We start from the raw sequence: 15,290 nt of genomic DNA on the forward strand, positions 1-15,290 counted from the left end.
ATCTTGATGATTTGCCCAAGTGCATCCAGCGGCAGAACCTTCCTCAGATGATCATTAATAACCTCAGTGATAGCAGCCGAGGCCGTAAGTGCCAGGATTTCTGCGCTGTAGTTGTACTGACCCAGAAAATCATCTTCCCAAGTCATTTTTACAGCACAATGAACACAGTAACCTTTGTCAGCCATCCTTCATGCCTAGCTTCTCTACACTTATGGATGAGGACAGACTCATTAAGAACGCATTAGATGATCCTGCCATGTGCACACGACGCAATCATCGCCCGCCATAACTACTGACAGCTCCTACATAGTAACCGCATTGTATCGAGCGTCTCCCTGTTTCTAGGAAACCAGACTCCCCTGTCAACAGGGCGCATGCGCAGAATCCTCCCTTCCTCTTTCGTGCCGTTAGCTGTTTGAATAGGGTCCCTGGGATAGGCTGTTTGCTTGCAGAGCGGCGGCATTTCATTGGCTGTCAGACACTGGTGTCTGGTTTCTGATTGGCTCAGGGGAGGGAGCAGTGTCCCGGGCCCTGGAGACGTGCTGGCGCCATATTTGTAGTTACGGCTGACGGCTGCGGTGTGTGAGGGGCTGGTAACTGTCATTGTTTATCACGGAGACTCCTCCCCGGGAGCTGCCGCCACCACTGCCGCCCAGGACCATCACCGAGGAGGGGAGCAGGGCAGAGTAACGAGCAGACAGGTGCGGCATCAATGCGGAGCTCCAGGTGAGTGAGGACTGTGTGCGGGAGCTGCTGGGGGCGTCCGAGGGGTCAGACTGTGTATATGTATCTACATATATATGTGTTACACTTTAACCCTTTCCTGACTGCAGAAAAGGGGAAGAAAATAGCAATTATACCTTTTTTGTTGTTGCATTGTTTGTTGTGCGGCAAAAATGACCTGATGATAATGATTCCCCAGGTCTGTGCAATTAGGGCAACTCCAAGCTTGTAGTTATTTTTATTATTATTTTTATTTTTTTTAGTGGTTTAGAAGTTCTATTTTTCCGTCAGTGTGATCTGGACACTTTTTTTTTTTTGCATGATGAGACTGCATTTTTAATGGTGCTATTTTGGTATTCATATTATTTTGATCATTTTTTTTATTGAATTCCATGTAGGAGGTGTGGCCACCCAAAAAAAATTAAAGTTCTGCATTTACATTTTTTTTTTTTCCCCATTTTAGACTTTAAGCAACGTTCAGTATTTGGTCAGTATTTTACATCTGTATTTGTAAGCCATAACCAGGAGTGGGTGATAAATACAGAAGTGGTGACGAGTTTCTATTATACTTTTCCTCTTGACTGTTCCACTCCTGGTTTTGGCTTACAAATACAGATGTAAAATACTGAATGTGTGAATGTGGCCTAAAGGGGTAATCTACTACCAGGACCACCCCCTTTTTAAATGAAGTAGTTCCACTTTTAAAATAACTATAATGTGCCCACGATGCAGAAATGCTGCATATTTTTTCTGCTTCTCCCTGGCAGGAGAAATGCATGCGGATTTTACATGCGTTTTTCCTGCCAGGTAGAAGCTTTTGTCAAGCGTTTTTTTGCATGCATTTCTGCATGCGGGTTATGGCTGTGTGCCCACATAGCATTTTTCAAGCGTATATGCTGGCTATGTGCCCACGTTGCATTTATGAAGCAGAAAATTTCTGCTGCATAAATGCAAGTCCTCTCCCGGAAAAACGCATGCGGAATTCCGCACGCGTTTATCGCGCGTTTTTCGCGCGTTTATCACGCGTTTTTCACATGCGGAATTGCCTTGCGTTTTTTATGCATTGAACAAAGGCAATTCTGCTTGCGGAAACGCAAAATTAAATGACATGCTGCGGATTTTTGAACGCGGCATAAACGCTGCGGAAAAATCCGCAGCATGTGCATAGAACTTGCGGAATCCCATTGGGGACCATGGGGTGCGTGTTACCAAGCGTTTTTCAAGCGTTTACGTTGCGGAAATTCCGCATCAAAAACGCTTGAAAAATGCTACGTGGGCACACAGCCTATCAAGCGCTTTTCCAAGCGATTTTAGCATCACTTGGAAAAGTGCTTGACAACTTGGTCACACTATATAAATCCATGCAACCGGCATGGTTATATTATACTCACCTTCTGATGGCCCGCGGTTTTCTCTCCGGTGCGTCCGGTCTCTTGTACCACTCGCGGTGGTGTAAAAGGACCTTCCATGACGTCATTTAGTCATGTGACAGGTTACGCAACCGCTGACGGTCACATGACTAAATGACATCATGGAAGGTCCTTTTACACCATCGCGAGCCACCGGGGAGCCAGGACGCACCGTACAGGAGACCGGGGGACATCGGAAGGTGAGTATAATCTTTATTTTTTATTTTAAATTCTTTTTTTGAACAGGTACTATGGTACCCGGGTCTGGAGGAATGTCTCCTCTTCTCCAGACCCGGGTACCATCCGCACATTGAATCGCTTAATATCCGCGTGTGCACATGTAGTCATGCGGATATTAAGCGATTCAATGCAAGTCAATGGCAGCAATTACGCTGCTTGTCCGCAAAATTAATGGACATGCTGCGGATTTTTCCGCAGTGATAATCCACAGCGGAAATTTCCGCAGCATGTGCATAGCACATGCGGATTATCATTGGGGACCATGGGGCACGTATTACCAAGCGTTTTTTAAGCGTTTTTGCTGCGGAAATTCCATAGTGGGCACGCAGCCTAACGGATTACTCCTGCAGCAATGCCGGGGCTCACATGAGATTGTCTGCAGGGCTCATGTGACAATCAGTGGCCACTATCAGGCAGCTGCACACTCATTTCCCCCGGAGAAGAGCAGCCCAGTAGTGGCCACTGATTGTCTGCAGGGTTCGTGCTGCATAACGTTGGTGCAGGAGGTATCTGTTATTTTTATTTTACAAGGGGGACTACTACATTTAAAGGTAAATCTCTGTGCAGCATGTACCCAGTGTCAGGTTACATTTAAAGGTAACCTGACACTGGGTACATGCTGCACAGAGATTTAAAGAGACCCTGTTGTGAGGATTTTAAACCCCAAACTAATGGCATGTATGTAAAGACACTTTAATGCTGAGTAAATCCTCACCTTTCTTGCAGAAATCCTTTTTGCTGCTTCAGAGAAATCTATTGTTGAAATCGTATGCTAATTAGTTGCGACTGCAGTGGGTGTGGCCTGCACTGACAGTGCTCCTCCTTCTTTCTCTAGTCCCCGCCCCTTGCCTGTCTGACTGACAGGTCACTCGTGTTTCAGAGGCAGGGAATAGGGAGATTAGGAGCAGAGCTGTCGGTGCAGCACCCGTCCACTGCACTTGCAGCTCTTTAACACACAATTTCAACTATGGATTTTTACAGAAAGGCAAAGATTTTATTAGCATATTTAACTTTTTTTTTTTTTTCCAGGAATAACCCTTTAAGTGCTTACACAGCAGCGATTTGAGTTAGTCGATGCTGTTGTTGGCTTGGCCAGCTGAGCACTCCAGTGTATGGGAGTCTGGGTGAATTGCTAGTGGTCAAATGATGGTTGTGTTGACCCATATCTAAAGTGCATGGGGGGCTCTAATTATGAACGGGACCTATATGTACTTTGTTAGTCTCCCTGCCTCTCCCCTTTTCCCCGGGGTCAGATATTTCAGCTTCTATCTCTGCTTCTTCCAGTGAATGGCTACTGGTCACAGAGCCGGCACAAGCCTTTCAGCTCAGTAGATGACCCGCTGTCCGTGGCTTTAATAGCTTTGTTCTTTTTCTAGGATATGAGTGCAAAAATGAGCATAAAGAACTCGCAGTACCATAAGGATGCCAACCCCATGTCCGGTGAAAATCAGATAAATATAAGGTAAAATGCACAACCTCTTCTGTGAGCTTTAGAGCTGAACTCTCGTCAGAAAAGGCGCCTCTTTTGTCAAATGGATGTGTCTGGTATTGCAGTTTATCCCCACTCAGCAATTGTATTTGTGGCAGGCTGCACATAAAGGGATGAATTAACTAAGGCACATATATTGTACTCCGCCACTAATCAGCTGAAGGAGCTTTCATTAGGCCTCTTTCACGCGTCCGTATTCCCGGTACGTGTGGTGACCTTTTCCACATGTACCGGAGACACTGACACACGCAGGCCCATTCAAATGACTGGGTCTGTGCTCATGTCAGTGTCTCTCCACGGACCGTGTTGATCCACACGTAGACATGCCCATGTTTGGCCGGCAGCCGCGATCACACAGACCCATTCAAGTCAATGGGTCCTTGTAAACACGTACCGCACACGGATGCCATCAGTGTCACACGTACCAGCGCTTGGGAATCAGCGGTACATTTAGCGCTGTTCCCAAGTGCCGTGTGCTAAACGTTGCCCTCATCATAGTCCCCTGCCTGTGCTGTGATCAGCACCAGCAGGGGATAATGGTGAGAGTAGTAGTGTCTGCTCCCAGTCTCCCCACCTGTAAAATAAAAGAATCCTTATGCTCACCTGTGCTAAGTGTCTCCCACTGTATTCCATGCGACCGTTCAGCAGAGGAGCCGGGGGGAATGACTCCTGCAGCAAGCGAACCCCGGAGCTGCGCTCAGCTAGCAGTGTCCTGTCACTCACTGAGCTCAGCACAGACCAGGGGCCTGCTCGCTGCTGGAGTCATTCTCCCCAGCTCATCTGAGTGATCGGTTGCATGGATTACAGAGGGGGACACTTGGGACAAGTGAGTATAAGGATTTTTTTTTTATTTTATTCTTATTTTTACAGTTGGACACTGCGGGATCAGACTACTACTCTCATCATTGTCCCCTGCTGGTGCTGATCGCAGTACATGCAATTTAAAAAAACAACAAAAAACCCTCTGCAATGAATAAGGTTCAGGCGACCTAAACGCGTTTGCTATTGATTTTGACTCACTATTGGATGAGCAGCTGCGACTTTTTTTCTTTTTTATATGTGAATTTGTTAAATAAAGTCGAAGGCTTTTAAGAAAGATTCCTCGCTGGTTCATCAAAGTTTTTCTCTGCAAAAATAAAGATGGTTCAAGCCACTAATTAAACCAGATTTCTGGCGCATGTAGGCTAGTAAATTAGCCCCAATGTGGACTTAAGGCGCAGTCAGATGGCTGTGTAAATTTGAGTGAGACCGGAGCTTCATGTATTTCTATGCAGCTGTCATGCTAGGGTCGGGAGAGCCGCCGGCCAGTCCGTGCACTGCCGTCCGATTGCTCCTAATGCATATTAATCTTCCACCAATGTCTCATAATAATTCTTGTTCCATCAACCTCACAGCGTACTGGAGTCATATCGCGGCTGACATACATGTGCACCAGGTGGCAGTCCAATCTGACTTGTAGGTGACATATATTGTACTTTATCACCGCGTTACTGCGGAGGTCACCGGCTTGTCTAGTCTATTAGCTCCTATCTGCTGTCAATGACTTCACGCTATATATTGTACGTGTAGACCAGACAGATGGATGGAGACCTGTTACTTGTCAGTCCCTCCCCCACATCTGTTCAAGGTGTTTAAGCTTCTCAATAATGTGCCTTTTTTCTTCCAATTCCCTCTCTCTCCATTTACACATTTGCAAACTTGATAATATGGGAAATTGCATCCAAATTTTCATTTTTTTTTTAAACTTTTTATCTCATTATGTTTAGGAATATGTCTAACAGGATGCTCCCAATTAATTTCCCTCCATCGAAGACGGTGCTCTGGGATTCAACCCCCATGGGAGATCCCATCGGATTACATTTCAGCTATTACAGGTATAGCCGTAATGCAGACATTCATTCTCATTCCATGTGTGCTATCTGGATTATCACTTCTGCTACCTTGTATGACCTGAAAGAGAATTATACATACAAGTTGCATCTTGTGTATATATCCTGGGTGAGCTGGCATCAGTACGGCCGCCATCACCAGGTGATTACCAGAGATCTTCAGAACACAAGGTAATCTATTGTATCGTCTCATCCCACTTCGCTGCAGATTTCCCACCTGGGACTCAGAGCCCGGATTTTACAGTGACTGCTTGGATTAGTGTAGGATAAGTTTGTGCATCTGTAAATTTGCTTTCACCCTTCTTTTTCCAGTGTCTTTTTGTTGGATGCTTCATAAAAACTCAGTGTTTGTGAGAAACGTGACCACAGGTCCACACTGATCCGATAAAAACAAAAAATGTGGCGCGTCGCTATTACTTTGTTCTCTGCCCATACAGCAGAGAAGATTCTGCTGCACTATTCTATAATCATTTTGTGGGATGGAGAAGGGGATTTGGAGCCTGCATCCTATGGGTAACTGTATGCTGCTACAGAGGAAGCCATGAGAAGTGAACGTTGGGGATCCAGTCTTAGGATTCACATTGTGCTTTTAGAAATCTTTGACTGCAAAAATTAGACATCTTGTAGAGCTGTTCTTTCTGTAAAGAAAAAAAAAATTGCAAAATTCTAATGGACCCTGGTTTATGACATCTGTTGGGATTCTCATGCATCCATTTGAGAAATAGAAGCCATGACCCTATTGTGAACAGAGCTTTGGTTGCATTCAGTCTCTATCTTCACCCCATGGGCTGTAGACACTTCTCTATATCTGGAGAGAATAGAAAGTCGACAACCTGTAAGTGCTGGGAATAAAAAATGTTATTCTAGCGCTAGAAGAGTTCTGCGCTGAACGAGCCATTTAACTACTGGTAATTTTGGTTTTCATGCCCTATTGACCTGTGGTATCTTGAATTAATTTATCTTCTCTTTTTGATATTCTAGGAATCCTCGTCTGTTCCTGTCTGAAAAAGCGTTACGGCTGTCTTATCGCCACGCCAAAACGGAGAGAAAATTGTTCAGTGGCTTCTTCCTTGGATCTTTTGCGGTGGATGATGGTTCGTTATCACTTATTTTCAATAGTTTTTATTTGTCATTTTACAAATCTCATCAGGAGATTGTGGTCTATACCTACATCTAATGTATATCGGGAGTATCCCATGATATACACCTCCATTATCTTATCTACCACTATATAGTCACAATGGTCCTGCTTTTTCCTTTCGGCCTCCATTGTGATATATTTGAGACCTTCGCCGTCTGTCCTGGCTCATACACTACATCTTCTCATAGACTAATGTGGAAAGGCTCTGCTCACATGATGTTTTGACATTTTGTTTGTTGCATCCGTCATCAATAGGCACAAAATAACCATCTATAAGAGCAGCTGGCTAATGATGTATTTAGTTAATAACCGCTGATCAACTATATACAAGTAAATCTGTTCTTATTTACTGACTGACGAATAATGATAGTATTCGATCGTTCTGTCCCCCTACAGTATTGTTATCAGCAGCACATCTGCTGTATACAATGTGCGGCCAATAATGCTGAATTTTATAAACTCTCCAGCCACGAAACAAATGAACATTATCTGTCCAGCGGATGCAATTATTTTTTTGTGCAAAAACTGTATATGTAGTGTCAAAGATCTCCGCCTGAGAGGTCACGCAGATCCACCCACGGTTATCTTTTTGTCACGAACAGGTCTCTGCTGCCACCTATCGTCCGGACAATAAAGCAATTGACTGATGATTAACGGAGAAGGCCGCAGGCCATTTCCACTAAGGCCGGTTATTGGGAAACGAACAGTGAGCGCATGGTATATACAACTCCGATTCCAACGCATGGAATATATGTATATAGCTTGGTACGGTCACTGCAAACTCCACAGTAACCCAAGAAAGATTATTAGTTGCCACCACCAGTCATTTTTTTTTTATATAGGCTGACTGGACTCCTGATTTCTAATAGCGTATGGCTTCTGGGTGCGATTTACACAACAAAAGGAACAGGACTATTACATTTTATATTTGATCCAGAACGATGGGGAGTGTAAATATAAATAAATATATAGGGTGGTCCAAAAGTAGGTGACCAGAAAATAATAACATTTATTTTGATTTATACATAAAATTATATTTACTAACACAAGCATAACATTGACAAATAAATTTTATTCTGAACAATAATACAAAAGCCCTTAAATTTTATCAACTCAGGTGCTCAAACTGTTTTCCATTACAATTTGCACAGCTTTGAAGTCGCCTCTTACGCTTCCACAAACTGTTTTGCACAAGTCTCTTTGGGTATTAATTTCTTGAAATGCATCTCTTATGTAATTTTTCAAATCACTGACACTTTTTGGTTTTCGACTATAAACGTTGAGGAATGAAAAGTAGAATCTGATTGCGAAGGGCAAGTGAGCCAGTTTCACTTTACACCATGTTTGATAAATCTCCTTCTTCATAACCTTATTACACTTTCTGTCCACCTACTTTTGGATAACCTTGTGTGTGTATGTATATATATTGCAGTACAGACCAAAAGTTTGGACACACCTTCTCATTTAAAGATTTTTCTGTATTTTCATGACTTTGAAAATTGTACATTCACACTGAAGGCATCAAAACTATGAATTAACACATGTGGCATTATATACTTAACAAAAAAGTGTGAAACGACTGATAATATGTCTTATATTCTAGGTTCTTCAAAGTAGCCACCTTTTGCTTTGATGACTGCTTTGCACACTCTTGGCATTCTCTTGATGAGCTTCAAGAGGTAGTCACCGGAAATGGTCTTCCAACAATCTTGAAGGAGTTCCCAGAGATGCTTAGCACTTGTTGGCCAGGTCATCTGGCGTAGCACCCCATCACTCTCCTCCTTGGCCAAATAGCCCTTACACAGCCTGGAGGTGTGTTTGCGGTCATTGTCCTGTTGAAAAATAAATGATGGTCCAACTAAACGCAAACCGGATGGAATAGCATGCCGCTGCAAGATGCTGTGGTAGCCATGCTGGTTCAGTATGCCTTCAATTTTGAATAAATCCCCAGCAAAGCACCCCCCACACCATCACACCTCCTCCTCCATGCTTCACGGTGGGAACCAGGCATGTAGAGTCCATCCGTTCACCTTTTCTGCGTCGCACAACGACACGGTGGTTGGAACCAAAGATCTCAAATTTGGACTCATCAGACCAAAGCACAGATTTCCACTGGTCTAATGTCCATTCCTTGTGTTCTTTAGCCCAAACAAGTCTCACATGTGCTCTCAAGGGCACACCTGTGAAGAGAAAACCTTTTCCGGTGACTACCTCTTGAAGCTCATCAAGAGAATACCCTGTGGGCACTGCAGGATTTTAAACCTTTAGGCATCATGTGTTACCAATGGTTTTCTTGCTGACTGTTGTCCCAGGTGCCTTGAAATCCTTAACAAGCCCCGCCCTCCCCCCAGTGTAGTTTTCGGCTGATCTCTCACCTTCCTCTTAATCAAAGATACACCACGAGGTGAGATTTTGCATTGTGCCCCAGATCAATGTCGATTGACAGTCATTTTGTATTTCTTCCATTTCTTACTATTACACCAACAGTTGTCTCCTTCTCACCCAGCGTCTTACTTATAGTTTTGTAGCACATTCCAGCTTTGTGCAGGTCTATGATCTTGTCCATGACATTCTTAGAAAGCTCTTTGGTCTTGCCCATGTTGTAGAGGTTAGAGTCTGACTGAGTCTGTGGACAGGAGTCTTTTATACAGGTGACTATGTAAGACTGCTGTCTTTAATGGAAGTAACGAGTGGCTTAGGAGCGTCTAACTGGTCTGTAGGAGCCAGAACTCATAATGGTTTGTAGGGGATCAAATACTTATTTCTTACTGCAAAATGCATAAACTTATCTAATTTATACAATGTGTTGGTTTGTTTTTTTGTGGGGGGGGTGGGATTTATAGAATCCAAAATTATAGACTGTTCGTGTCTTTGTCAGCGGGATGGATATATATTTTTCTTTTTATAAAGGGTACAAAACACTACAGCATATACAATTACATACAATAAACAAGACAAAAATAACTTATTACTCTGATCCCAGAGATGAGTCAGCTTAACGGATGGAAGCAAACCTATGGAAAACATCCATAAACGTGCCTCCTGCCTACACTGATCTGTATCTTCCTACGTAGAGCCCAGATCATAATTCGCCCTGACCTTTTATCAGCACCTAAGTTACACCCACCCCACCCCCTTTATGACTCATAGCAGGGCTGGTCAGAGGATGTGGCTTCAGTGTCAGAAAATTGTGATATTAACAATATCTTTACTCTTGACATTCACAGACATTCCATATCTCTGTCATATTTTTTTATCGTGATTTTACAGTTACCCAGAGACCAAAAATGATATGGCTGTTGTCAGCGATCTGCCCACTATTAATTTGGGGCTTATAGGCTGGGGTTACAGATATGAAAAAATAAGTATACTCTTCCTTGATTAGTCCTGAAATTGAAGATGTATGTCCCATCAGTATTGGATCAATACAAACCCCAATATTCATAACTTTTCACCGGTGCCTCAGCATCTGCCAAACATGTTCTGGTGAATGGAAGCTCATCCTGGAGTGCACAATAGGTATCCAAAGGTGTTAGATATTCTCTTCCTTTCCCAGCTATATTTAATTTCCTCCATGTCAACTCAACAATTCTATTTCAATGCAGCTTAGAATGTCAGCTCTTTTTCCTACTGGAAATTTTGTGTGAGAGGTAAAGGGGTGAATGCCACCTCACTGGAGTGGGTTAATATTTTCTATTACACTTAGGGGTTTAAATGACGATACAAAGTTAAAAATATCCTTGAATAAATGTTTGTGCTATTTAATTTGAGAACACCAGGATGTAGGAGCAGAGACCCTGATTCCAGAGATGGGTCACTTAATAGGATGTGCGCTTTAGTTTCAATACTATCAGTGTTTTATCAGCAGGAGATTATTACTACAGGACTAGGTGGCGTGCAAGGCCCCCACCACTGATTGGCTGCTTCCTGTTTACACTGTACGTTGTCAGAAAGCTACCAATCAGTGGTGTAGGAGGGGTTATACAGAGCTCAGCATTATGAGATCTGCAGCAGAGAAAACAGGGATTGTATCAAAACTGCAGCAAGCAGCCCAGTAAGTGATAAATCGCTGGAATCAAGGTCTCTGCTCCTAAATCTCGCTTCTCTGATTTCATAGCAAAAACCTAATGACAGATTCCCGTTTTCAGTTTGTAAAAAAATATATATAATTTTTTTTTTTTTTTTTTAAAGACTCGTCCATCTGAGCTTACACAAATGCCACGATAAACCTTTTTTTATTTTATTTTTAATTTGTTTTTGTGAAACCAACCTAAAACTGTAAACTGCAGAGATGTGTAATATTCCCAGGAGGTGTTCCGTTCCATATTGTAGAGTAGATCTTATGCCTGTAAGAGCTGCCGCTGTCAGGAGCCGTCTCGTGTATGTCCTGCCTAGGTTTATGGACGTTGCTGAATACCTGGAGACGTCTGCAGTAAGTGATGGGGATAGAATTTGGATTTGTATGAGATCTTTTATATTTGTTCTTCTTTTCTTTAGATGAAGAAGGCGTAACGCTAACAATCTACCGCTTTGATCCTGGCCGCGAGAAGTCGGGCGTTGAAGGGAAGGTTCCCTCCGCTCTTGTACCTGGAGATATTTCTATTCCGTGCACGGTCTGTCTGCAGGAAACTGCAGGGGGCGCTGCGCTGCACACAGCCGAGGACTTCACAGCCGCATTTAAGGTAGATTGGTTGATCAATTATGATCTTCTCTGTAACAGTTTGTTTTGTCTGATTTGCAAATTCCCAAAGCCATAGAATTTCATAGAAAAATCAAGTGACTTAAAAGCTTTGTAAAGCGGCATACAACTGCGTTGTTGAGGAAATGTAAAATATGGAGGGGAATTAGGCAACAGAAAGGGTAATTAGGATAGCAGCTTGGTGCCCCGCGCGGCAGAGATTTCCCTGGGTGGGGGTACTGTTGGGGATAGATTGTGGTGGGGGAGAGTTGGTGGAGATGACAGGCTTGGATACCTTTATGGGGAGACATGGCAATATGTGCCTATGTTTCCCTAATTACTGCAAATTACAGGCTCCTCCTTGGCTAGGAATACTCCTCAAAAATATCAAGAGAAGCGTTTTTACCCTGCTGTAAAATCTGTATTGCGACCTCTGGCCCCCTCATCACGTCACTGACACACCCAAGTTTGTTATGCCCCAGGCTTAGACCAGGAGAGGAGCAATAAAAGACGACCACCCAAGCAGATTTAAATATTTAAAATACTGTTGTGTGGGATTTTTTTTTTGTTTGTTTGTTTTTTACTGTAAGATCCACTTTTTTGCAAAAAAAAAAAATCTTGCTAAAAAGATTGTGCTTCTCATAGTCCGAAAGTAGCATCCTGTGATTGAGGAGAACATTAAAGGGGTTGCCCAGGACTTTAATGACCTTGATGGCTTATCTTTAGGATCGGTCATTAATGTCTGGTGGGAAGCAACATCCAGCACCCCTGCCGATCAGCTGTTCCCGGTGTTGGGGGCGTCCAGAGCTGCTCAGTTACGGAGCAGCACCGCTCTGCTCTGTGGACTGTATAGTGGCCTATTACTGCATTGATTTGAATAGGGGGCGGATGTGCAGGACCCGGCTTCGGCTACTATACCATCGATTGTGCTGTGCTGCTCCGCAACTGAGCAGTTCAAGCCACTGCCGACACCGGGAACAGCTGATTGACAGGGGAGCAGGGTGTCGCTCCCCCACCAATCAGACATTAATGAACTATCCTAAAGATAAGCCATCCATGTTAAAGTAGTGGCCAACACCTTTAACACAACGGCTATCCCGATCACGGAGAGAACTGCTCTGGCTGAGAACAGTAGGAAACTTCCTCTTCAATGATGCAGAGTGATTGTGGAGGTTCTCTACACACTGCTGCTTTTTAGATTAAACATGCTTTAAGAAGTCGTCCGGAGACTGTCTTGGATGACTAGTCCAAGGAAGGTCCACAGCCGGCTTCTCTCTGTCCCGTGCCAGTTGACTGACAGATTTTCTTGTGTGTCCACATAGGGGGACACCTGTTGTCTGATGTCAGGTTTTATATGAATCTGATCTGCATTGTTCTCTGCTGTCCTTATCATCATCCACTCCTCTTGTGTCGTCTTCACTGCAAATGTACTCACAAATTAGTGAGGTCAGGATGGCCGTGCTACAGACCCTCTTCAGATAGGACAGGATTTGTATCTGTACCCTTAGTAAAGCATGGCCTTACTTCCCTCATCCTCACAAAATAATGCACTGGAATGTGTACCAAAAGCATTATGTCCAGGAACTCTCCTGATTCTCATGCTCTCCATACACGATTTCTGACTTAGAATCCTTCTTTGGCATTCTGCCAGCACTATAGAAGCCGGAACTTCTTTCCCACTCACTTCCCAGCATGCATTGTTGCTGCCGTTGTCCACTGGCCTGCCTGCCCTGAACTAAAAGCCTGCCTCAGTTATGCCTGTATGCAGTCCAATAAACAAGACAATGGGCGGGGATCAAGCCCCCCCCCCCCCCTCACTTTGCGTGGTGGTGATCAAGCCCCCCCCCCCCCCCTCACTTTGCGTGGTGGGGATCAAGCCCCCCCTTGCGTGGTGCCCCCCCACACTGGACCAGTTACTACTGTCGGCTGATAGTGGAATAAATATTCTCTACAGTCTGGGGGGGTTTTGGCTCCTCCATTTTCCTTTATTATTGCTGTGATCTAGTGTTTGTCTTTGCCGGGATTATTTGGTTCCTTTTCTTCTTCCCTCTGTTTTTACGTACAAGGCCGATCTTTTCCTTTCTGAATGTCAAGTAGGAACGAGATAGAAATTGCCGTCGTCAGGCTTTAATTGTATTGTTTCTCAGATGAAAAAGGAATTATTTTATTTATTAAATTTTTTTTTTTTAAGGGTCTTCAGAGTCATCTTCACAGCAAAGAAGCCTTGGATCTCTCCAAATTGCTCACTGTGAGAGCTCATATCACTTACTCGGAGAACATGGACAATCTTCACTTTGATCTTCGCTGGGCGGCTGTCACCGTGGCGAATACATTTGAAAGTACTCCCATAAAGCCTGTCCCAATTATACCCACGGCCCTCGCCAGGAACCTGAGCAGTCACAATAATATTGCCCAGCTTCAAGGAACACACAAATGCGGGTAAGCTTCTTTTATTCTGAGTGTTCTTTAATAAAAAATCCAAATCGTACTGGCGCGGCTCGACATCTGCTTGTCCTCCTGACCGCCGCCGCAAAGTGTTTTTAAGACACTTGTTTGTTTCTATTTACCAGGCACTTATTTCCATGTTTCCGAGATGTGGTTTATGTTGAGTGCATCTAGACCAAAGTGTTTTTTGCAAAGTTTTAAGGAGTCTGAGAAATAGGCAAATATATATTAGGGCCGGGGTCTACTTATGGTAGCAGCAATGACATGCCCAAGATAAAACATCACTGACAACCTCAAGTACGTTGCTTCCATTTACACAGTTCCTGCTTCACATAATTATTGCTTATTTGCTAAATTATTTTGGCTTGGGAGTGCGCTGAAGACCACTGGCTATGTGCAGAATTTTTACTTAAATCATGCAGCCTTTTAATTTTTCTCTTTGTTTCCTTTTAATTGTAACTCTTACTATTTAGAATAACAAGTAGTAAAGTTTGATTCACACACTTTTTTTTTTTTTAATTTTCTATACTTTTTTTTTTTTTCATCCTCTAAAAACTGCAGTGTAAAAAAATATATAAAACCTTTCAAATCATCACCCCCATTCTCCAATTTGAAGAAAAAAATAAACATATAGGCAATTGCTGCATCTGTAAAATCCAATATATCAAAATCTCAAATAATTTAATCCATATGGTGTGTGTGTGTGTTTATTTTATAATCCAAACGCCAAAGTTGCCTTAACTACCATAAAAACTCCAATATAAAGTGATCAATACAATTTGAGGTACAAAAGAAAAAGTGTCAATAAAAACTAAGGCTCTGCATGCAAGATACAAGCAGTCAATGGAAAATTAAAGTTCTGAGTCTTGGAATATGGCAACATATATATTATATGTTTGTCTTGTTGGAAGGTGAACCTCCATCCCAGTCTCAAATCACTGACTGACTGAAACAGGTTTATCTCAACAATATCCATATATTCTGCACCATCCATCTTCCCTTTGAGTCTGACCATTTTTCCTGTCCCAACTGCCGAAGAACATCCACGCAGCATGATTCTGCCACCACCATGTTTCACTGTGGGGATGGTGTTCTTGGGGTGGGAGGAGGGGAGGACGAGCTGTGTTGGTTTGGCGCCAGACATAGCGTTTACCTTGCCAACAACCAAAGTTGCACTCTGTAGCGCTATAGCACGAAAATATGAAATTTGAATTGTATCACTGCTCTATAAAATAGGAAAAAATTAGAATACTTAACGCTTAAATTGGCCAATTCA

General features: G+C 43.2%; 1 protein-coding gene across 1 annotated transcript in view; it reads left to right on the forward strand.

Annotated features, from left to right (window-relative positions):
* The first annotated feature begins 512 nt into the window (after positions 1-512).
* Positions 513-15,290, forward strand: part of STIL (STIL centriolar assembly protein) — a 35,454-nt gene continuing 20,676 nt past the window's right edge. The window contains exons 1-6 of the mRNA XM_073643523.1: positions 513-726; positions 3,749-3,834; positions 5,628-5,735; positions 6,732-6,844; positions 11,389-11,573; positions 13,761-14,008. Of these exons, the coding sequence (XP_073499624.1) occupies positions 3,752-3,834; positions 5,628-5,735; positions 6,732-6,844; positions 11,389-11,573; positions 13,761-14,008 (737 nt within the window). The 5' untranslated portion in view covers positions 513-726; positions 3,749-3,751. The remainder of the gene's footprint in view (positions 727-3,748; positions 3,835-5,627; positions 5,736-6,731; positions 6,845-11,388; positions 11,574-13,760; positions 14,009-15,290) is intronic.

Source organism: Phyllobates terribilis, unplaced genomic scaffold, assembly GCF_046119375.1.
Source record: "Phyllobates terribilis strain yellow unplaced genomic scaffold, ASM4611937v1 Scaffold_8__6_contigs__length_399053987, whole genome shotgun sequence".
Lineage (NCBI taxonomy): Eukaryota > Metazoa > Chordata > Amphibia > Anura > Dendrobatidae > Phyllobates > Phyllobates terribilis.